This window comes from Saprolegnia diclina (genome assembly GCF_000281045.1).
Source record: "Saprolegnia diclina VS20 unplaced genomic scaffold supercont1.45, whole genome shotgun sequence".
NCBI classification, from domain to species: domain Eukaryota; phylum Oomycota; class Saprolegniomycetes; order Saprolegniales; family Saprolegniaceae; genus Saprolegnia; species Saprolegnia diclina.
This window is the reverse complement of record NW_008246112.1, coordinates 284,366-305,452: the sequence shown is the minus strand read 5'-3', so window position 1 is coordinate 305,452 and position 21,087 is coordinate 284,366. Positions and strand designations below refer to the sequence as shown.

General features: G+C 57.7%; 7 protein-coding genes across 7 annotated transcripts; 4 read left to right on the top strand and 3 right to left on the bottom strand.

The window, feature by feature from the left end:
* The first annotated feature begins 3,026 nt into the window (after nucleotides 1–3,026).
* On the top strand, nucleotides 3,027–4,013 carry SDRG_11929 (hypothetical protein). Its single transcript, XM_008617983.1, has 3 exons — nucleotides 3,027–3,261; nucleotides 3,319–3,760; nucleotides 3,814–4,013. The coding sequence occupies exons 1-3, from the start codon at nucleotides 3,067–3,069 to the stop codon at nucleotides 3,891–3,893; spliced, it is 717 nt and encodes a 238-aa protein (XP_008616205.1). The 5' UTR covers nucleotides 3,027–3,066; the 3' UTR covers nucleotides 3,894–4,013.
* A 766-nt stretch (nucleotides 4,014–4,779) lies between these two features.
* SDRG_11928 (manganese transporter) lies at nucleotides 4,780–6,277 on the bottom strand. The gene has a single exon (XM_008617982.1). It carries the CDS (start codon nucleotides 6,230–6,232, stop codon nucleotides 4,883–4,885), a length of 1,350 nt encoding a protein of 449 aa, XP_008616204.1. The 5' UTR covers nucleotides 6,233–6,277; the 3' UTR covers nucleotides 4,780–4,882.
* Nucleotides 6,278–6,906: 629 nt separating this feature from the next.
* SDRG_11927 (hypothetical protein) lies at nucleotides 6,907–9,077 on the top strand (the record flags this gene model as incomplete). Its single annotated transcript, XM_008617981.1, has 9 exons — nucleotides 6,907–7,341; nucleotides 7,385–7,690; nucleotides 7,739–7,822; nucleotides 7,865–8,024; nucleotides 8,068–8,267; nucleotides 8,314–8,385; nucleotides 8,432–8,617; nucleotides 8,665–8,879; nucleotides 8,921–9,077. 9 exons carry the CDS (start codon nucleotides 6,907–6,909, stop codon nucleotides 9,075–9,077), a joined length of 1,815 nt encoding a protein of 604 aa, XP_008616203.1.
* Nucleotides 9,037–10,101, bottom strand: SDRG_11926 (hypothetical protein). Its single transcript, XM_008617980.1, has 3 exons — nucleotides 9,796–10,101; nucleotides 9,365–9,744; nucleotides 9,037–9,311 (listed from the first exon to the last, which is right to left on the bottom strand). The coding sequence occupies exons 1-3, from the start codon at nucleotides 10,083–10,085 to the stop codon at nucleotides 9,124–9,126; spliced, it is 858 nt and encodes a 285-aa protein (XP_008616202.1). The 5' UTR covers nucleotides 10,086–10,101; the 3' UTR covers nucleotides 9,037–9,123.
* Nucleotides 10,102–10,429: 328 nt separating this feature from the next.
* SDRG_11925 (hypothetical protein) lies at nucleotides 10,430–14,465 on the top strand (the record flags this gene model as incomplete). Its single annotated transcript, XM_008617979.1, has 16 exons — nucleotides 10,430–10,549; nucleotides 10,593–10,678; nucleotides 10,727–11,018; nucleotides 11,069–11,495; nucleotides 11,582–11,673; nucleotides 11,724–11,780; nucleotides 11,833–11,983; nucleotides 12,031–12,186; nucleotides 12,244–12,461; nucleotides 12,510–12,722; nucleotides 12,777–12,920; nucleotides 12,966–13,220; nucleotides 13,272–13,719; nucleotides 13,764–13,882; nucleotides 13,933–14,107; nucleotides 14,154–14,465. 16 exons carry the CDS (start codon nucleotides 10,430–10,432, stop codon nucleotides 14,444–14,446), a joined length of 3,246 nt encoding a protein of 1,081 aa, XP_008616201.1. The 3' UTR covers nucleotides 14,447–14,465.
* SDRG_11924 (hypothetical protein) lies at nucleotides 14,435–15,251 on the bottom strand. Its single transcript, XM_008617978.1, has 4 exons — nucleotides 15,180–15,251; nucleotides 15,014–15,140; nucleotides 14,833–14,967; nucleotides 14,435–14,782 (listed from the first exon to the last, which is right to left on the bottom strand). The coding sequence occupies exons 1-4, from the start codon at nucleotides 15,211–15,213 to the stop codon at nucleotides 14,467–14,469; spliced, it is 612 nt and encodes a 203-aa protein (XP_008616200.1). The 5' UTR covers nucleotides 15,214–15,251; the 3' UTR covers nucleotides 14,435–14,466.
* Nucleotides 15,252–15,542: 291 nt separating this feature from the next.
* Nucleotides 15,543–18,455, top strand: SDRG_11923 (hypothetical protein). The gene is made up of 11 exons (XM_008617977.1): nucleotides 15,543–15,712; nucleotides 15,763–16,575; nucleotides 16,618–16,678; nucleotides 16,726–16,985; nucleotides 17,035–17,166; nucleotides 17,213–17,445; nucleotides 17,487–17,568; nucleotides 17,624–17,716; nucleotides 17,771–17,886; nucleotides 17,931–18,156; nucleotides 18,206–18,455. The coding sequence occupies exons 1-11, from the start codon at nucleotides 15,572–15,574 to the stop codon at nucleotides 18,371–18,373; spliced, it is 2,325 nt and encodes a 774-aa protein (XP_008616199.1). The 5' UTR covers nucleotides 15,543–15,571; the 3' UTR covers nucleotides 18,374–18,455.
* The last annotated feature ends 2,632 nt before the right edge of the window (nucleotides 18,456–21,087 follow it).

Below are 21,087 nucleotides of genomic sequence, written 5' to 3'. Positions count from 1 at the left end.
TGCGGGTGTTCGAGGCCGCTCGTGATGACGGCAAACTCGAGCGCTTGCTTCTCGCTGTCGTCCTCGCCGGCCTCGTAGCCGTCACGGGGCGTGGCCGCCACCTTGTACTCGGAGATGATACTGTTTTGCGCCGACCGCATCTTCCGACTGCCGAGCAAAAGCAAAAATGAATGAATCACCTCCTCACAAAGGTCGCTGCCACTCGTGGCCACGGCGCGTGCGACGTTACACCAGCTGCGACTTCAACAAAGCTCCCTGCGACAGGCCATCTGGATTCCACACGCAAAGAAGACGATTTCGTTTTCAATGCCAGCCATCGCCCAATGCTCAAGAGCGCAGAAGGATCGATGAACGAAGCTTCTGCCCTTGAATGGAGGTGCTTTGTATGTACTGCTGGAGGTTTTCGGTGTGCTTTTAGAGCTTGCGGTTACAGGTCAAGGCGTGACGATGCCATGGCAGCGTCAACATTTCGAAGAAAGGCCACAGGAGCATCCGAGACGTCCGCATGGTGGCATCGGTGCACATTTGTGGGAGAGATCGAGATTATGGCACCCTGTCGCGCGAGCCCAACGTGGAGGCCTGTCTATAGCACGTCAACACCATTCGCAAGACGACGGTTCTGTTCGCCATGAGCTCTCGCGACGACCAGAGAGCACAGCACACGATACGATAAGCTGAAGCAATACCTGTGGCCACTCTCGGTCGTGGTGGGATGATACTACCGTGCCGGTTGGTCGTGCCGCCATCGGTGGACGTCGTTTTTCTGATCCGACGAGTGGGAGACAAAGATCTGAGTTTGCGCAAATGGGGTGCGTTGGACTGAGAGGAGCTCCCTCGGAACAACGAAGCATACCTTACGTCGTCGCGCTGGAAGACTCCCGAGTCCTCGTGCACTCTACCGCCTCTCCCTCGGCGTTGCATGTACTTCAGCGTCCTGCACGCAAATTCCTCGTCGCCAGCGAGCATCTTGCCGCGTGGGTGTTGTATGTGTATCTGATAATCGCTGCTTTTGTACCGAGGTGGCCCAATGATGCCGGTGATTGCGGACGATCCCAGCTCGTCCTTCGCAATGCGGTGCTTTGAATTGCGCGTCTTTTCGGGTATTTCACGTATTTTTCACACCTTTTTCTCACGCGTGGGTTGCCCCAATGGTGGGACATGACGAGGTGTTGTGTGTCTTTTCTACGATTTTACGGCACATCTGTCCACCTGTACGGCACATTGGTCCACCTGTACGTGGCAGCGTCGACAAGCCGAGGAGATTGGAGAACGACCACAGAACGTCCACGAATCATCTGCAGCACTGGGCTGCTCTCGACATCCGAAGCGCTCGACGGATAATGTGCAGCCGCCGACTCGGGTCGTATAGCAGGAAGCGACCGAGTGGCGACGCGAATGCTGGTGAATCTTCAAGGTATGCTACAGATATACTATGGTAATCGGTAATCACTTTCCGCTGCCGCGTTACTCACGTACAAAACAAATTACCCTTGGTTCGTGCCCCGTTCCTGTACCTTCGTCTTCTCACAATTCAAGTATGGACAGCCGGCGGTACGGACACCGGGTGCAACCACGCGGTGCAGCAGAGCGACTAACCCAGCGTCTCCGAAAGCGTGTCGATGATGCCCAAGTGCCACGGTCGATTGATCGATGCTCGCCTAATAGATGCTGATGTGTCTTTTTCCCGCGCTGTACTTCAAGTGTGATTACACAGCTTGACGCAGTTTGCCCACGGGTCATTGCCGAGGCCAGGGCGTGTGCACGAATGATGATGCACTTCAACCCCCAGGCCTTCGACACGCTTCGATGACCAACGAGGCGTCTCTTGCACGCTGATCGCTATTCGCTCCTTCGTTGTACTGTAGCGGTTCATGCTAGTTTCAAAGGCAATGTCGAGCGCAAGCTCGCCAAGCCAATCTCTACCGACGTGATCTTTAAGATTATGGTGCTGCATGTCCCGCAGGTCTTTGATGTCGGCTTGAAGCGCAGCGGAAGCTACATAATGCTGTCCTCGAGTTGGCCGGCGGTGCCGGCACGACTTTCGAATGACAAACAACGAGATGGCCGTCGACACATGTGCGCGCCGCCATGAATGCTCGCTAGTACTAGTAAAGGGACAGCGTTAATCACCCGATCGAGCGTGTCGACGTCGGACGACGACATGTCCGCGTGCTCGACTACGTGTTGTTGACAAAGCTGGACTTGGTGATGCTAACGTTAGAACGAGCGCAGAAATGTCCAGTGGCGGCTATCAATCGGCCCGACGCAGCGTGCGTAGGTGTGATCGGGGTGCTACGAAACATGCGTGCGAGACTGGATCTGTGTTCGCGAGATGCTCACGTGTGCACAAGCACCAGCACGAGCGGCGTGGGGTTAGAAATGCACTTGAAGATGCGAGCGCCGGCAAATTCGGCTTGTTTTCGAAACGCAGCGCTCCTATGTCCATTCGAGGATGGGAAGAACGCATCACTCGAATTCGCCAGCTCAAAATTGCTCAGCGCCACTGCCCAGGGCTGTCGTGTTGAACGGGTTGGCGGAACTGGACGCATCGCGAGGACAATTCGTGTTGTCTACATTTCTACAACTACGTAGTACCAAGGCCGTGCGTGAAGCGTCGGTGTTACTCAGTAGAGCGACAATTGATTGTCGAGTGTTTCTTGCGTGAATCGGCGATGATTTGGTATTTGGCGCCAAGTACGCACTAGTTCAAGTTGAAGACACACATTTAGTGTAAATAGTGTGGAACCGATCTATGGTTGTCTCACCTGATATGCGTCCACAGGCCAAGCACAGCTGCCAAGAACGGAGTCACAGAGTTGCTATGGGAACACAAGCCGAGGGGCATCGACGTCATTGCACGTGATGTACGTACCTGGTACTAATACGTTGTTGAGATCGTCTTTGACAGGACCGCCTTGGTATCTCGGCGGAGCTAATGTACCGTATAGCCAAACTACGTACTTGTTGGCTGAATTGATCGAGTGCTGTTGCGCGCAGCTTGCGATGACCATTCGAAAACGACGCATTTTGAAACCGTTTGGCGCGTTCATTGCTCAACCGATCAACATGATGTACGTGGCAACACTGGTCCTCACTGCAGGATCGACCCTTGGAGCGGCAGTGCTTCCCGCAACGATCGATGTCGCTTCGACGGCGACGCGCGCGATCACGGTTTGCTCCAGCTTGAACGGCCCCCACTGCTTCGACATCAACGCCCGAAACGTACCGTCCTACCTCCTGCACGACGTCGAATTCACTCCTGTACAGGCCACGTCCCTCCCTTTCCAAGAAGAACAATGTCCTTAGTCGTATGTGTAGGAGGCCGCGCGTCGACAGGTCGAGGCGACATCGATTCCGAGTTCGTCGTTCTTTTCCCAGGACGCGGTGGTTGTCGCCGTCGCACCAAGTGCAACGACGTCCAAACAGCGCTCTGTAGCGACGTTTCCGCAGAGTTTGGTGCTATCCGTTCTGACGAGCGAGGCCCGCGACGTCATCTCGATCGACGAAGAGGACCGCATTCTCGAGGCGTGGCGAGCCTACGTCCGTGCCGCCATAAATGTAGTGATGACGGACGACGCCTTTGCAGCGCGCTGGGCAAACTTTCTGGATTTGCTCTCGACCAAGCCAGCGCCCGTGCTCAACCACGGCCGCGACCATATCGAAGCGCACTTTACAGCCGTGTTTGGCGCAGACGTTGCAGCGTACGATGCCATCATGACAGAGCTCCTCGTGCTCGTGACGCAAACGACCGCGCAACGAGGTAGTCAGGCATGGATGTATCTCGATGGCACCACGAACAAGCCCTCGTTGTAGACGGACAGCGCGCAAAAGGTCACGTCAGCATGCTTGCGACGGCTACGGCGACGCGTCACGACGAGCACAATAGCGCCTGAGCAGCCACGTCTCGTCCTTTCTACTGACGTCGGAAAAGGAAGATGGGTCGGCGCTAGTAGCTGCTGCAGGCCCCAAAACAAGTACAAGTACTCGTAACGAGCAAACCGCCATTGATTTTTTCTTGTATGCGTCCACATGCAACCAAACTTAAAGTGTCTACAACGCTAGTGCACTCTAGACGCGATGCTAACAACATGACATATGTGGTGCCACACATCGCCGGCGCGCGATCGGCGGCGAAGCTGAAAATGCAACGGCCGGCTCGAAATATGAGCTACAGCTGCACGTTGCGTCGCTCAGTGTCTCCATGGCTGTTGACACGGAGCATTCTTCGAAGTATATGTGATGACAACGACAAAATATGAACGAGATCGACGATCTGGTACCGGTAAGCATGTTCCAAATGCCTACCGCTTGGCCCCAAAATGGAGGTCGGTCGAAGAGTGTGTTCTCCGAGAACCAAATAACGTTGGACCCAAGCAATAAGACAGCTTCTCATTGAAGCCTCTGGGACGCGAAGCCAAGGCTCGGCGACCATTCAACTCGATTTATGTTGCGGCAGTGATTGCGCTAGGGTTGGCGTCAGGCGCCAGTATTTTCAACCGTATTGAGCTGGTATTCACGCATGACCATGTCTTTCGAGACGCGCATTGCGAGAACATAGCGGACGCTGGGAAAGGGCGGCCACTTGAGAGCTCGCAGAGGCAGACGGTTCCGCAAGCTCCACCATTTTAGCGCATGACCATCGATCGCGCAACGCTGTCGTCGTACATATACCTAGATGGCGCCGCAAAAGAAAGCTCGTCGACGGCCAATCGCTCAAACGGTCACCTCCGCATGCTTGCAACAGTGCGCACAGCCAACTGCGTTCGGCGTCCTGTGCTTTTGCGACAAAAGTTGTGTGCCTGCTTAGAGGCGTGTATCCAAAGCTTCATCATGCTTGCCGTCTCTCGAGGTGTCCAGCGACTTGACGTCCTTTATTGAGCGCTTAGGATTCAGCGGTAAAGGCGCCAACGATCAAAAAGACGTTGAGGCCGACGATGAGAAGGCAGAGCACGGCCGTGATGGCCGAAATCAAGTACGAGTTGGCCCACGCGCCCATAATGGCCGTCTTGCTCGTAAAGTAGGCCAGTGGCACGAGTGCAAACGGAATGCAAAAGCTGAGCACGACCTGGCTCACGACCAGCGCTTCGGTCGGGTCGACGCCCGCAAACACAATAATGAGCGACGGCACGATCGTCACGAGCCGGCGGATCCACATCGATACTTGGCGACGGAGGAACCCTGCCATGATGACTTGGCCGGCGAGCGTTCCGACAGCCGACGACGAAATGCCGGACGCGAGAAGGCCGATCGCAAAGACGGTGCTCGCGGCCTTGCCGAGGAGCGGCTCGAGCGTCACATACGCCGTCTCGATCGTTGTGATATCGTTTTGGCCGTTGGCGTGGAAGGTCGCTGCCGCCATGATGAGCATCGACATGTTGACAAAGCCCGCGATCCCGAGTGCGATGATGATGCCGGTGATCTCAAACGCGAGCGGCGGCAAGATGACGTCGCCCGTCTCGCTGACGCTGAAGCGACCTTGCGTGAGCGACGAGTGGAGGTAGATAACGTGGGGCATGACGGTCGCACCGACGATCCCGACGGCGAGCAACACGCTGTCCTTGCCGTCGAACGCAGGTACAAACGTGTGGTACGCGACGTCGCCCCAGTCGATCGACTGCAGCGCAGTCTCGACAATGTACGAGACGACAATCACCGAGACAAGCGAGAAGATGACGGCCTCAAAGACGCGCGTCTGGTGCTGGTGCACGAGCAGCAGTAGCATGGTCGTAAAGCACGTGATGAGCGCGCCCCACACCAGCGAAATGCCAAAGAGGAGCTCAAACGCGATGGCGGACCCGATGAATTCGGCCACGTCGGTCGCGATCGCCGCGATCTCGGCAATGAGCCACATGAGTAGCACAAACCAAGTCGGGCACTGCTCGCGGATGATTTCCGGCAGGTTCTTGCCGGTCGCGAGCCCGAGCTTGGCCGAGAGCGTCTGGAAGAGCATCGCCATGACGTTAGCGACGAGGATGACCCAGAGCAGCGTAAAGCCGTAGTTGGACCCGCTCTGAATGTTGGTGGCAAAGTTGCCCGGGTCCACGTACGCGACGGACGCGACAAACGCCGAGCTCAGCGCCGGCAGGAGCCGCCGGAAGAAGCGCCCAACAGCCGACGTCTCGGGCGACGCGTGCGTGATGGAGCCTTCTTTGGCCTCGATCTGGATCGCGACCGCCGACGCCTCGCTCGTCTCGTGCGCATGGTACGCCGACGCCTTGGGCGTTGTGATCATCGTTGCGCAAATGGTCGAATAAAACGCGCGGTCGCGCCAGCAGGCGTACTTTTGAAGCGAATTGCAACGTGGCCCGGCACCTGATTGGCTACTGCAGTGCGGACAGACGGATGGGACATGCGAATCTGGCTGCAACCACGTGAGGTGGAGGACTTGGTCCGTCCTGCGCATGAATCTACATACTGTCCTGTCGCCGTTGCTGCATAGTGTGCCACCGTAGTCAGGTAGTACTAGGACTCGATTCGACCGCTGCCAACGGCACGGATATCAGCAGCACACGGATGCTCTCGAGGTGAAGCCACGGAGTCAAGCACGACCAAACCGACCTACAAGGACCTGCGTTGCGGACTCACTGCCACGACAACACTACTGCGGTTTACTGAGCACACAGCGTGGACACACATGGGATGTCAGTCCTGGCTGTGCCCACGTGGTGCACTCGCACTGGTGGATCGCGTATACCCAGCTCGATCGCGCCACGGCACGGCGTGACATTATGTTGAGGTGGTCTCGACACTTGCGCAAGTGACAACGGTAGCTACCTTTCAAGCCCAACGGCAAACTCGTATTTGAATTTGTTCGAAAGGCAGCTTGAAGATCGCAAAATTCGAAATGTTTACTCTCTAAGGCAATTGGACAGCGAGCCAATCGCAGGCAACTCGGATCCAAAACCCATGGCCTCGACCGCGGCCGTGACGGGCCTTGAGGCGCTTCTGGCGAGTGACTCGGAGTGGCGCAACATCCAAGCGGTCGTCAAGAGCACGTTTGAGACCGTCGCCCGCATCCTCTCCAGCCACGCTGTCTTGCTCGAGACGCTGGACGCGCGCCTGGACCGCCTCGTCGATGCCCACACGCCGCCGATAGCGAGTGCCATTTCCCAGCACGACTTTGCGCAGCTTCAAAACGACGTGCGCAAGTGCCTCAAGCGCGCCGTGACGTCCAGCGACCTCGAGACGCGCGTCGCGGCGGCGGTCGACCAAATGAAGCGCCGCATGGACCATGCGGTGGGCCCGCTTCAGGAGGCGAACGCATTGACCACCAAACTACTCATGGACCGGGCACACGACTCATTCGTCACGAGAGCCGACCTCGACGCAGCGTCTACCAGCGTAGGTGCAATTCAAACGCTGTGGGATGCAATGTCAGTCGTAGGTGGCGCGTGCGGCCAAGGCGTCGGCGTCAGCAGCAATCGCCGAAGCCGAGCAGCGACTTGGAAAGCTCGTGGCGCACCAGCAACAAACCGAGTCCAAAGACCATGTGCGCAAGTCGCAGCTCCACGAGCTCTTTGCGTTCAAAGCGACGATCGAACCGGAAGTGCACGCACTTGCAAAGCGTCTTCCGGAGCTCGTGCACGCCCAAGCCGCGTGGCAGACCGAAGTACAGAGAGAGTTTCATCGGCAAAAGACCCAGCGCGACGATGCACTAACTAAAGTGATTGCCGAGTGCCAGACCCACTTGGTATCCATACGAGTCTCGTCGACACTCGAGATACCATTCGTCTTGTAGCGACAACGCGCGATGGCGTCCGACGTCAAGCTCGTGCTTGCAGGCAAGGTCGACCGCTCCGAGCTCCACGACGTGCGCCACGAGGTTAGACCGCTACTGTATGTTGTCATGCGGACCGAATGGTAGACGGTACTGGAGAAGGAAGCGCTCGACACGCGTCTGCATGAGCTCGACGAGACGCTTCAGCGCACGGTCAGCCAGCTCAAAGTTGAATTTGGCCAGATTCTAGAGAAAAAATGTGCCAAATCGGATGTGGTCAAGATTTTTGCGCGCAAAGTCAACCAAGGTACTTACATGTAGCACCAGATCTCGCATCGACCATTGGCTAGACGACGTCCAGGCATGGCTAGCAGCCAAGGTGAGCCATGACGAACTGCGGGAGGTGTGCACGGAGCTGCTCCACGCAACGACCAAGCAAACCAACGACATGCAAGGCGAGATGCGCGACGAACTCGAGAGTCTCCGGACAAAAGTCGAGACGCGCGCCAAAGAGCTCCACGAACACATTGCCGAGTCGATACAGACGCTGGTAGGGAAACGCGTTCTGGAGTCGATGTGGACGATTATCCGCATAGCAACACCAAGTGCGGCTCATGGACGGGTGGAAGCTCAGTGTCGACGATCTCCACACGCAGCTCGTGACCAAGGTGGCGCCTCCTTGCACTAGAATATGGACGATATGGATCTTACTAGATGGGCATCAAGGACACGTGTACGCTTCTCGACACCAAGTGCAACATCGCCGACGTCAACGACGCCCTCGCTTCGCTCCAAGAAACGCTGCGGTCCAAGGCCGACGAAGGCGACGTGAAGGCGCTTGGGGACGATCTCAGCGGCCTTCGCCGGCAAATGCGCGGCGAGCTTTGTCTTGGACGCTGGGTACTCGGTTCCAACCCAGCTCACGCCTCATGCTTTTTCAACGCTAGATCTGGAAGCACGGTCGACCCAGCGAGGTCCAGACCATCCAGTGGAATATACAGATTGTCAACACGAGCCCCGACATTTTCGTATGGGAAAAAGGCGCCGACGCCATCACGCTCGAGCTACCCGGCCTCTATATGCTTCAAGCTGGCTTCTTCACCGACTACAACCCGACGATTCACATCGTCGTCAACGGGGAGCCGGCGCTCGTCGTACCCAGGTATTACTTAAGGCTCGCTCGTTTTTGAATCAAATCGATAGCTCCAAAAACGACGGCCGGCGGCTACGGCACTCGGCTGGCAACGTCGCAGGCGTCTCGGTCTGCGAGTTCCTCGCGTTGCCGCCCCGCGCCCGCCTCACAATCAGCTATGACATCGACGAGCGGGCTCAAGCGTGCTTGACCCTTCGAAAGCTCTAGAATAAGCTGCAACTCTATTCTGTCGACTTTCAAGGCAGTGCCATGTTTACGCCGGCTCGGTCAGCGGCATGTACCATGCCTCGGTCATGAGCGCACGGTCGCGCGCCGCCGTGTTGAACGGAGGCTTGAGCACACCGACGTAGTGGGCGCGGACAAGGCCGTGGAAGGTCGGGATCGGGTCCAATCCACCTTGCTTCTCACAGAGGTACTGGAACCAGCGCAGCCCCGCCGCGACTACACACAACAATATTGTCCTTTCAACTCGAGACAGAAGGACAATTTTGTACCGTGCGTGACTTCCTCTTTATGGTTTTTCTCCATGAACGTCAGCGTCGTCAAGTCGTTGCTCTTGGTGAAGCGCGCGACGGCCATCGGGTACGTGTCCAAGCCCCGCGCCTCGTGCACAAGGTGCACAAGCGCAAGCCGCGAGAGCATGTCGGACGACGTCTCGCGCGCGCTGTCCCAGAGCCCGTCGTGGCCGGGCAGGTCGCCGTAGAACGAGTCGAAATCCTTGAGACGACCGGCCCAGCTGCGGTAGTGCTGCGCCTCTTCGTCGGCGATGCGCACAAAGTCGTCAAAGAACGCCTTGGGCATGTCGTTGGACGGTCCGAAGCGACAGACCATGTCCCACATGAGATCGATCGCGTAGCTTTCAGCGTGGGCCACGCTACACACGTCCACGTCAGAGCCATATATATCGATATATGGATATGGGTACCTGTGGGCAAAGGCCTTGCGGTTACCCTGCTTCATCTTGTCGTTCTTGGATGCGATTCTCACATAGTCGGGGCGCGCCGGCGACTCGGGCACAGCAGCGAGGTCGTCGTCGGGCAGCGACGTGGCCGAGATCGTGCCCGCCTTCCACGCAGCGGCAAAGGCCCGGGTCTTGGCCGCCTTGGCCTCGGCGCAGCTCGTGCGCAGCACCTCGAGGCCGCACGAGAAGAGGCTTCGGGTCGAGAGGTCCGCGTACGTCGACGTCGCGTCGTCCACGCCTGTCTCGGTCGCCATCGCCAGCCAAAACTGGCACCGTATCCGGATCACCGGATACAATCCGGCTAAAAATAGATATGGTGAATTGCACCTGTAGTGAGGATACCCCACCTCGCACGCTGGCAGCGAGCACACGTTGTCTCGCCTTGTACATAGCGAACGAGGGCTAGCGACTCGTCTAAACGCCAAGACAAAACAAAAAGAGAGCAAATAGGACGTTTGATATCGCGTTAGTAGAGCTCTTGCCATGGAATTGCATGGGTGAAACGCTACGGATTGCCACTATTTGTGGTACATACAATTGGCGCCACCGCGGGTTTCCGGTTTCAGACGGCCTTTCTCGCTCGGCGGCCATGGATATCATGATGGCGCTGAGCACGGAGGACGTGAAGCGGCTCAAGTCGCGCTTCGTCCGGCCGCTCACCATCGACGAGTTTGTCTACACCATGACCAAATCGCTCCACGAACACATCCAGGACGAGGTACCTGAGCTGCCTTCTACTCGAGCTTTCGATACTTGTATAGCTCGAGTTTGCAATGGCCGTCATTGAGCTCTTTGAGACCATTGACGTCAACGGCGACGGGTCTCTCGAGTGGGACGAATTTGCGGGGTACGAATTCATCGTCCACAGCAAAATGCAGGGTGGATAATTGGCTAGCTATATCATGGACGCGGGCATTGCCAAAGCGGAAGAGGCGATCAGCGCGCAGTCGGCCACCAAACTCTATACAAAACTGAGCTTCAAGGGCGAGCTCGCCAACTCGACGCAGCCGATTACGGCCGAGCGCACGTACATTGCGCAGCTTTTGTACCTCGCGGCCAAGAGCGCCGTCGCGTACTTTGAAGTGCACGCGGACGTGGTACATTTGTATGTGGTCGCCCACGAGCGCGACGCCGAGCCTCGCTTTGCCTCGACGATTCGCCTCCACACGGCGTACCAAGCCCATAAGGTAGGGAGTGTCTCATAACCTTTTTGTCACTAAAAATGACCGATTGATAGGTGCTCGCGATCGAGGAAGTGCCGACGCGATCGATGCTCGTCGTGTCGTCTGTGCTCCAGCAACACGGTACGATCACGCTGTGGGACATTGGCCGCATTTACGGTCCCGTGCCGCTGCAGCGCGTCGAAACACCAGCGCCGCACGAGCTGCTCCTCTGGGTTCCGTCGGCCCAGCTTCTCTTGACGGCAACTGGCCACATGAGCAAGCACCAGCACCGAAAGCCCCCAAGTCCGCTCATCGCAGCATACGACATTGCAGCGCTGGCGTCCGTGGACATGGAGGTCGACGTCAAGGGTGTGAGTGCGCTCTGCGTCGTCAAGCGCAGCACGCGCACGGCTGTGGCCTTTGGCAGCTTTAGTGGTCTCATCACACTCCACGACCTCTCGCGCGAACACGCTGATGTGGTGCTCGAGGCCCATGAAAAAGGTATATTTGTGTTTTTCCATTGTTAAATTGCTTATCAATTTCCCCGAAAGACAGGATTTATACTTACGAGGGTATATGCACCGTAGGCGTCAAGGCTGTTGTTCACTCGTCCAAGTTTGCCTACCTCGCAAGCATTGGGTTTTACTCGTTTGCAGAAGAAAGCACGATGGAGATCTTGGTTTGTGTGATTATATGTGGATCTTTTTGCTGAGCTTGACGTGGATGTAGATCTGGAACGTGGACAACGGCGTCCTTGGGACGGCGTTGCGTGGGCACCATGCAGCGGTAAACGCTACCTCAGTGTCTAACTTGGACGTTGACATGGCGCTGTGAATAGCTATGTGCCATCACCGCCGTCGACTCGGAGAGCCACCTCCTCTCGTCCGATGAGCTTGGCACCTGTCGCGTGTGGTCTGCCACGTCATGGGACTGTCTACAGGTTGTGCGACATATAGTACATTCTTTTGGCATGTATAAACATCTACATTGTGCTAGGTGTTTCAGGCCCACTCGGCGGAGATGGGATTGCTTCGAGCACAGCTCGTGATGCCTGCCACAGCCCACGCCGACGCTGTCCTCCTCTGCGGCGGCAAGTGCGTCGAGTACTTTGACTGCTCGATTACCCGCGACCGAGAAGAGTTTATCTTTATGGCCTTCAACGCGACGCTCAACCTCATTACTGCCGCGACGTGTAATACGTCCATGTCACCATATTTTGCTGTCCATGTATATACCTCGCAGTATTTAGATCACCGCCTGATTCTCTGGGACGTTGGTACGGGCAAAGCCACCAAAGTATACAACCTCCAAGTCATTTACAACGAACGACCCGTGCGCGGAATCACAGCCGTGTGTATGGACGACCGCGAGCGCAAGCTAATTGTCGGCGATGACGCGGGCCAAATTCTCGTCGTCAACATGGTCAACGGCAACCTCATGAAGGAGCTCGACCCGCACGCCCTCGCGGTACCATACCGAATGAATATATGGACAAGGATCCATACACAACCCTAGATCACGTCCATATCGTACGCGGCCAAAGCCAAGTGTGTCGTCTCGACCGCCATGGACTCGAGCATCCATATCTGCGATGAGAACAACGCCCACGGGTATTATGTACCGTACGCTGGCGCGCCGCTCTCGGTGCTGTTGCGCTCAATTCACCTCGAGGCGCCGCCACCAGCATGCACCGTGCTTCTCTCCCAGCGCTCTCGTCCATCGTCGGCAGTGACTACACCCCTCATGAGTCTACAGGGTACTAGACATTTTTGTGCACTTTAGACGGACCTTCGACCGCGCAGCAATAGCGGGCTGCCATCAAGCAACCTCCATGGCGCGCAGCTCTCGATCGACATTGTGACAAGCCAAGTGAGCGAAGCATGGGATCTCATCGCGACGATGGCGCATGTCTCGGGCGCGCTTGGCGTACGTGCTTGCTACCTCGAACGTATATCGCTGATACGGGGACAGGAGTGCTATCTGCAGCTGTGGGACTTCTACTCGCCGCAACTGGTCGGGTCGTGCGTGCCTCCGCGCGTGCACTGCGGCGAGATCATGTGCATCGCCTTCCTCGGCGCGCACCCCGGGCTTCTCGCGGGTTTTTCCAACGGCGACGTCTTTCTCTGGGGCGTTCGGCGGTCTGCTGCGCCGTCCCAATGCCTCTTTGAGTTCAAGCACACGGCCAAAGGCAGCCCCATCACGTGCCTTCATGTTGTCGTGACGCCCGTAGGCAGATTATTGCATCGCCCTATATCGATGCTAGGAACATTGGTTTAGGGTGCCAAGCCGGACTACTGGGTCATTGGCGGCGACGAAGCGGGCCGCGTGACGCGGTGGACGCTCACACACGACATGTGCGCGCGTGCGCTCCTTCCCAAGGACGCATTGCCGCCCGAGACCAACGACGAGCCCAACGGAGCGGGCGGTCGGAGTGCTGAAGCCACGGTCGGGCGGCACACGCACAGCGAGGTGGTCTGGGATGCGATCCATAAAAGCGTCAAAGCGGCCAAGTCGATCCAGCAAAACAGCCCACCACCGACGTGCGTCTACCACGACGTGCAGTGGTCGACGGGACCGAGCGCGGTCGCCAAGCTCTCGTCGGTTCCGTGCGTCAAGGGCGGAACGTCGCTTCTCTCGTGCTCGGTTGCGGGCCAGGTCAAGGCGTGGACGAGCGACGGCGACCCGGAAGGCACGCTCGACTATTTTGCGACACGCCGCGAACCAGGTCCGTGGCGCGGCATCTAGTTGATGTTATCAATTGTGGGGTAGTCGTCGAGCCGTGGACCGTGCCCGTGGACACGTCGTGCCGGCGCCGCGTCAAGGAAGCCCAGGCGCGCGAACTCTGCAGCAAAGTGCACCAGCTCAGCCTCGCGATGCGCGATCCCCGGGTATTTCATGTCCTCGGATGGCTCGATGACGGTTGACTGGGTCGTTGTAGCGCGAGGTGACGCCGCTGCCGACGCCGCAGATGAGTTTAAGCACGAAATCACCGCTCGGGAGCCCGAGTTTCAAGCTCACGCCGCGCACGTGCGCGCGCTTCAAGAGCTTGTCGCAGCTCGTGACGCGAAAAGGCCAAGCCAAAGACGATGACACGGCCGCGAGCGCGCCGTTGGGTTCGTGCGCATCAAACGCGCGCACCTCTTCACACGTGCGCGGTAGATGTGGTCTTGCACGAACTCGGGCATTTGGACGACGTCAACCGGCGCGCAACCGTCCGCAAGAAGCGGGAAATCAAGACCGTCGAAGGGATACTCGAGCTCCAGCGCGCCGCATCGCTGACGCAGCTACCGTCACAGACGACGCGACTGCCGCAGCACCGGGCCCAACGCGGCCTTCTCAAGCGAACGCTCCCCAAGCTCAACACGTCGGCGGTGTCAACGACAGCAACGTCGCCGCCGCTCGAGACCGTCCTCTCGTATCACATGAAGCTGGCGCACTCGTGGCAGCAATAAGATGCTTTCTTATCGTCTTCTTATTGGATCACGGCGTGCGTCTTCCAATAGGCGACGGCCTCGAGGTACTTTTCGCGGGAGAGCGGGACGCCCGACCCGCCTTCTTCCTTTCCGAGCGCGTTGCGGAGTACCGTGATCGGGTTCATGGGCAGCTCGTGGGCGACGTCCTGCGCCTTGACCGAGATGATGCCCCACGGCACGTCGTCGTTGACGTTATCGAGCGGGAGCCCTGTCGCCGCCGTCTCCTTGCGGATCTGGTCGCGGCTGTACAAAATGATGTCGAGGAACGACGCAGCTTCGGGCTCGAGGGACGCACTCGGGAACCAGCGCGCGAGCCTACGTAGCGTCCATGATGCACTTTGCGAAAGAGCTAAGATAGAACCTACACGGGGAGCTCCGTGGGCACGCGGGCGACGTAGTCGGTCTCGAGCAGGTGCTTGTTGACGTCCGTAATGAGCGCCGTGCTCAGCTTGGCACCGACAAAGTTCGGTACAAAGAGATGCTTGCAGAACGGCGCGTAGCTAGCCACAGCTGCATGGGGTCGCGTCAGCGAGGCGGCAGACGTACCCGTCGATGAGCGAGCACGCGCCGGCCGCATAGAGCTCGTTGATCTTGGCCTCGAAGGCCGCCTTGTCGTAAGCGATGTGCGTGCCCTTGTAGCTCGGGTCGTCAAACTGGCGCAGGCAGAAGCCATCTACGCAGCCTTAGGAGCTGGTCGCCCATGGCGCCGTACCGAGTGCGAAAGTCTTGGTCGTCGTCGAAGCCATCGTGCTCAGCCCTCGCCGCAAACCACACAGAACGGATGTCATGAAAATTCGATGTACAGAATCTCTGGAACTCTGTATTAATATATGGATTTCATGTGCCATATATACTACAACATGCCCTCGTCAGGTCGTTTGACGGGTGATCAAGCGAGGAGTCGAGCGCAATACTAGTAGACTGCACGATTGGTAAGGTCGACGTGCGTAACACCATGATAAGAGAGGCTACGCAAGTAACGGCGTACCGTGGCTTCAAGGATCGTCAAGCGCGTACTGGCCTAGGAAGATATGGTTTGTTTCTATGGATACCTGTATCCGAATTTCCGGATAGGGTGCTCGGTGCGAGTGCATTCGAGCCAAGATGGCGGCAAAGCGCAAGAAGGCCGCGCCGCGCCGGCCCAAGCGCAAGCGCGAAGAGATCGTCGAGCGATGCGTCGAGAGGCCGACAGGGCGGACGTACCGCGTGCTCGACGGTCTGCCGGACGACCTTGCGCCCGACATTGTACGCATCCTATCGAATGTGCCCGGCGGTTGACCTCGGGCATGCTGTAGTGGGCTGCGATCGAGCGGTTTGAAGATGCGCAGCTCGCACCGGCGGAGCGCACGCAATCTGCATGTCCTTTGCCGGCCAGCGTTAGTATGCACGATGATTTTTGCCCCGAGAGCGACGACGACGAAGCCATCGAAGCGACGTACACAGCGCCAGATGGACCTTCCTCGCCACGCCATGCACCTACCGTACACGACGTCGGTATGGTTGACGACATGATTGTACCCTCCACACCGTCGCCGACCAAGACCGACGAGGCGCCACCATCCGAGCCCTCGCCTCCACGAACGGCGCCGACGAGCGCGATGAGGACCACCTCGACACCGTCGCCCGCCAAGCCCTCGCCTCAAAACACAACCCTCGAGATTGTGACGTGCGCGAACATGAGCGCTTCTACGCCGTTGGTTCTCGAAGACAGCGCGACAGAGGCAACTGCGGAGAGGGATGTGCCGGCGTCCCCCACGCAGCACTCCCCTCCGTCCATGGTCCACGACGAGCACACGGCGTCCACGCCAAGCGAGACGCCGTACTCGGCCACGATGCGCTTGTACGACCTTTCTGCTTCGGCACCTCCGCCCTTGGTTTTGGTAACGGACGAGGCGGGGGCTGCTGAGCCAGCGTCGCCGCCCCATGTGCAAGGCGATGCCCTGCAAGTGCTGCTCTCGCTCTCCGACAAGTGTCCGACCTTGGCGTCCTGGCTCAAGCACGAAGACGACGACGTACCGCTGGCGTCGCTCGACAACGTCTTTGACGAATCCGACGAGGCCCCAACGACTAAGAGTGTGCCTCGCGTGGACATTGGACCGTCCATGGCAGTACGTTCGATGCTGTATCGCATCTGGTAACCCGGTCCATAGGTCTGGTCATCGGCGTTGCAAGCGCGTTGTCATCTTCTTCCGTCGCACGCCGCGGCACCAGGTACTCTCTGCCCTCCGGCGGTTGCATTTATGGTCATATATATCCAGTGTCGCCCGTGCTCGTGTACTGGATCCAGCATACGTGGCGGATGCATGACAACTACGCGCTGGTTGCGCTCTCGCATCTGAGCCGACAACTCGAGCTACCGGCTGTCGCTTTTTGCGCCCTGCCCCGCGCCATGGTGTCAGTGGCATCATCGCCAACGCACGAGTGCTTCCCGTCCGCGATCGCCGACGTCCGCCGGCAGCTCCAAGCCCACAGTATCCCGCTCTACGCGATCACCGAGTCCACTGACGAGGCCATCGAGGTGTCCATGTTTGCGTACGAACACTGGTGCCAAGTCGATGTTGACGTAGACGCGCAACGCGCGCCTTGTGCAAGCCCTCAACTCGTTTCGTGCGCAACTCGTCGTCACGGATGACGGACATATCACCAGCCGCACGGTGGCCCGGCTTGCCGCGGAGCAGCTCACGTCGTCGCTGCTGCTCGTACAACAGCATATTGCAACGTGCGGACTCAGCGCGCGATGTGTAGGTCGACAGCACCTGCGTCGTGCCGTGGCGACACATGGCATTAGTCACCAAGGAAATTTTTAAGACCACGTGGGCCGTGCAGCTTGAGGACGGCCTCCGGTCGGCACCCCCGCTGGACTTTTGCCCGCGCCGCCAAAGCTCCGTCTTTCCGCCGCCCATGGCGCCGCCGTTCGCCGTACACACCATTGCATGGTATTTGCTCGACCGGTCGATGATGACAGCGCGCAACATGAGGTGCGATTGCATGCTTTGTCTTTGGTATTGACAAAGCACAGTGAGACGGCAGCGTTGGCGGCCCTCCAAGAGCTCGTGCAGAGCAGTATGGTGCCACGACCCGCCATCCAAGACGAACTCCACGTACGCTGAGAATGATGGTGTTGTCATTGAAACATTGATACTTCCATTTGAATAGGGTCGAGGCATCTTGTCGGCGCTGCCATACGTTCGGTTTGGTTCCCTCTCGCCCATACATCTGCTGCAGTCGCTTTTGAGTCTCCAGTCCAAGGTACTGCCCAGTCTGGTTTTGGATACCAGAATCTAGAAAATCGTTTTGCACTAGGTCCTATACACCCGTGCGATCGAACACATTGTGCTCGCGCACGAGATGGACGTGCACAGCTACGAGCTCGCGCGGCCCAAGGACCCAGTGGCCGACACCCACCGAGACGACGTCATGTACGACCTGGCATGCCGATCACTTGGCATCGTCCGCTGTGTAGTGCACTGTACGAAGCGTACGTTGCGAGCTTGCCGCTACCGCCTGTAATGACCTCGTTGACGACCCAATACTTGCCGTACGAGCTGGAAGCCAGCGCGACGAACGACGGCTTTTGGAACAACATTCAGTCGCACCTTCGAGCCACCGGGTATTTGCACCCGGTGCTAAGCCGGTACTGGGCGGCGCGGCTCTTTGAGTGGTCACCGTCCGTCGCTGTTGCGCTTGCGGTGGGTACCCAGTGTCCAAAGGCAAGGAGACATTTCATATTTTGCGTAGACGATGGAGGCGCTCTTGTTTCGGTACGCCGTTGGTGCGACGAGCGCTGAGGTGCTTGGGCTCCTTCGCCTCTACGGCCACGACGCGCCGCCTAATGACAGCGCTGAGAAGCTTGTTCAGAAGCAGCTACAAGACGCTCTGAGCACCAAGCCCGATAGTGGCGCGTAGCTACGGCACCAATATCTTGCGTAAGCCAGTATTTTAAGCGCTGGAATTTCGCCACGGGCCAATGCATTACGCTGCATCTCTGTGAGAAAGGCCGTAGGCAACAAAGGCGTGGGTAGGGCACAGTCGTTGTGCCGCCGCGTCTCGACGGAGCGGCAGCCGCGGTTGAATTTTCTCGAATGTAGCGCGTCTGTGTACGTGGCAGCGCCACGTGCCGGTAATGTTCCAGAGTCCACCTTTTTTGTCACAAGTGCAATGTGTGGCTTAAAGAAAGGGCGATTGTACCCTTTTTTGTCCAGACAATGTTCATTTGAGAGAGGGAAATGGTTCATTTGAGAGAGGTTTTCGTCGCACCCGATTTTTTCACTGGTTGTCAGTTTTCAAATCGAGCGCAACGGCAGAGGTCGCGGGCAGTCTCCTGCGCATCCTGCTACGTAGACTAGACCGGCTACATTATCTAGAGTCTCTGGCTATCGCATCTCCTCCGTCGATGCGCCAGCGCTACCTGTAGCCTAGAGCAATATCAAGCGGTGTGCCACTGACGTCTTCTCTACGTCGGCTGATGCATCGAGAACTATGACATTCGAATTGTCTAGTAGCTTAGATACCGAAACGGCAAGCACGAGGTGTGATGAGTGAAACTCACCTGTCGGGGAGATCCACTGTTGTCCTGGCGCCCGCTTAATTGCGGGGCAACCCACCAGGAGCCGGTGCGGTCGCTGCACGAGATACTGCATTGATGCACGTCTGACCTCTACGTGCCAACGTCTTATTTTTTGGTTTTTATTTGCATGTTCTTAGTTTTTCTTTGTATTTGTGAGATATGATGAGTGAAACTCACTTGTCGGGAAGATCCGCTGTTGTCCTGGCGCCCGCTTAATTGCGGGGTAACCCACCAGGAGCCGGTGCGGTCGCTGCACGAGATTTTGCTTCAAGCACGTCTGATCTCCAAAACGAATTCCATATTGTGTATGCTTGCTGGATCCAAACGTCCTTGTCGTGCGAACCATCGACTCGCTATGGTCCTTGAACAGACCGACTATTGAAACCAGCGATATTAACTTGATCCTTCAGCTGTATCCACCTCTTTTTCGTGTGGTTGCGGTACCGTTTGTGGCTCATACATTCTAGTATTTGATGTATTTCACAGGACATTCTCCCCCCGCTATCGTGTTATCTGTTCTGGGCTCTCCATGCTCTTGTTCAGTTGTCAAAATCGGGGCACAAGAACGAACTCGTATTATGTCTGACCGACGTACCTCTCTGGCGCGCTCGGTCCTTATCGGGTCCGACATTCTTCCTAATGAAATCAACTAGTTTACTTTTGTTAACCAAACAATTCAACAGAATTTCCGTCCACGTTTGTCATTTTGTCCAAAACAAAAACAGCCCGGCAACATTGGGGTCAGTGATGAGAGCGTTCTCTCGTCAGAGTATCGGTGCAACCTTCCGTTGGCCCGAGGTGCCGTGGAGATCTTCTATGACGGCATTTGTCGCGGCGCAGGTTGCTGGGCGGGCCCCGACGATGAGCCCTCGGTGATCAGAGCCAAAATTCGTCACCGTCGCTGTGCCCCAGCCCTGCGTTTGTGCTTTACGTGTCATTCTGTTTGGGTCTATGGACGCCGTACGACACTTTCCCACGTCATCAACCGTTACTATTACTGTACGTCGACGGCGACCACCTCGAAGAGGTCCCGGATGACGTGGAGCTCGGTGCCTCGTTTTGTGTCGCCATGGCGTCGCCGGCGTCAAGCCACGACAACGGTCAATCCGCGACGCCGCGTCCGCCAAAATAGCACCGAGCGCCGCCGTGGCCACCGAGACCGCGATGCGGTGTCCACACCGAAGCGGCCCTCCCGGGGCAACGGCCGACGCAACGACACTGCTGCTGCGGGGTCGCGACTCGTCGGTCGCCAGGCCGCGGACGACTCCAGCAATGACAGTGATGCCGATCTCGACTCCTTTTTGGGGAGTGCCGACGACTCTATCAATGAAGGCTCCGTGTCCAACGACGGCAATTCCGATGGCAGCGAGCGCGCAGCTTTTGGTTCGGGCGCGACTGACGGCTCAGGCCGCGGGCGCCGCAGCGTACCTCGTGCTGGATCATCCTCTTCGGGGCGCCGCACGCCGGGGTTGCGTTATTCCGAGTCCGTCGAGCGCCGCGGGCGGCCAAACGCGCCAAGATTGATTTCACGTGGCTTTTCGCTCAGGGGGAAAAAGGGCGCGAGGCCTGCATTACCGCTGCACCTCGGGTGAGGCGTGGCGGGTTGCTTAGCGGAGAGCGAAAACTAGAATGCTAGGCTCTGCCGACCAGTCGTTGGTTTCGCTGAGCCGCCTTCTCTTGAAAAGTCCGTTTCGACTCCTTGCAGGCGCGAAACACCCATTTTGCGCCGCCGCAGGAAGACATTCTTTGACACAAAGCGATTACGGCCAACCATCTTCTTGACTTGTCGCCCAACGCTTTTGTCCGACGGGTGGCCTCCAACCTCGAGCTCGGTTTTCCAGCATGCCCGCGATCATCGGACGGCTGTAATGGCTTTCTTTCGGCGCGGGCGGTCTTTCACTCATGCACATGGCCCCGGTGGACACGTGCCACGTGATGCGCACGAGTACAGCTTGGCTGTTGGACACTTGAGCTTGGAGGCAAAAGGAAAACTGAATTCGATCGACCATTTACAAAGCTAAACCTAAACCCGCTCGTATAAGGCTTTGCCACT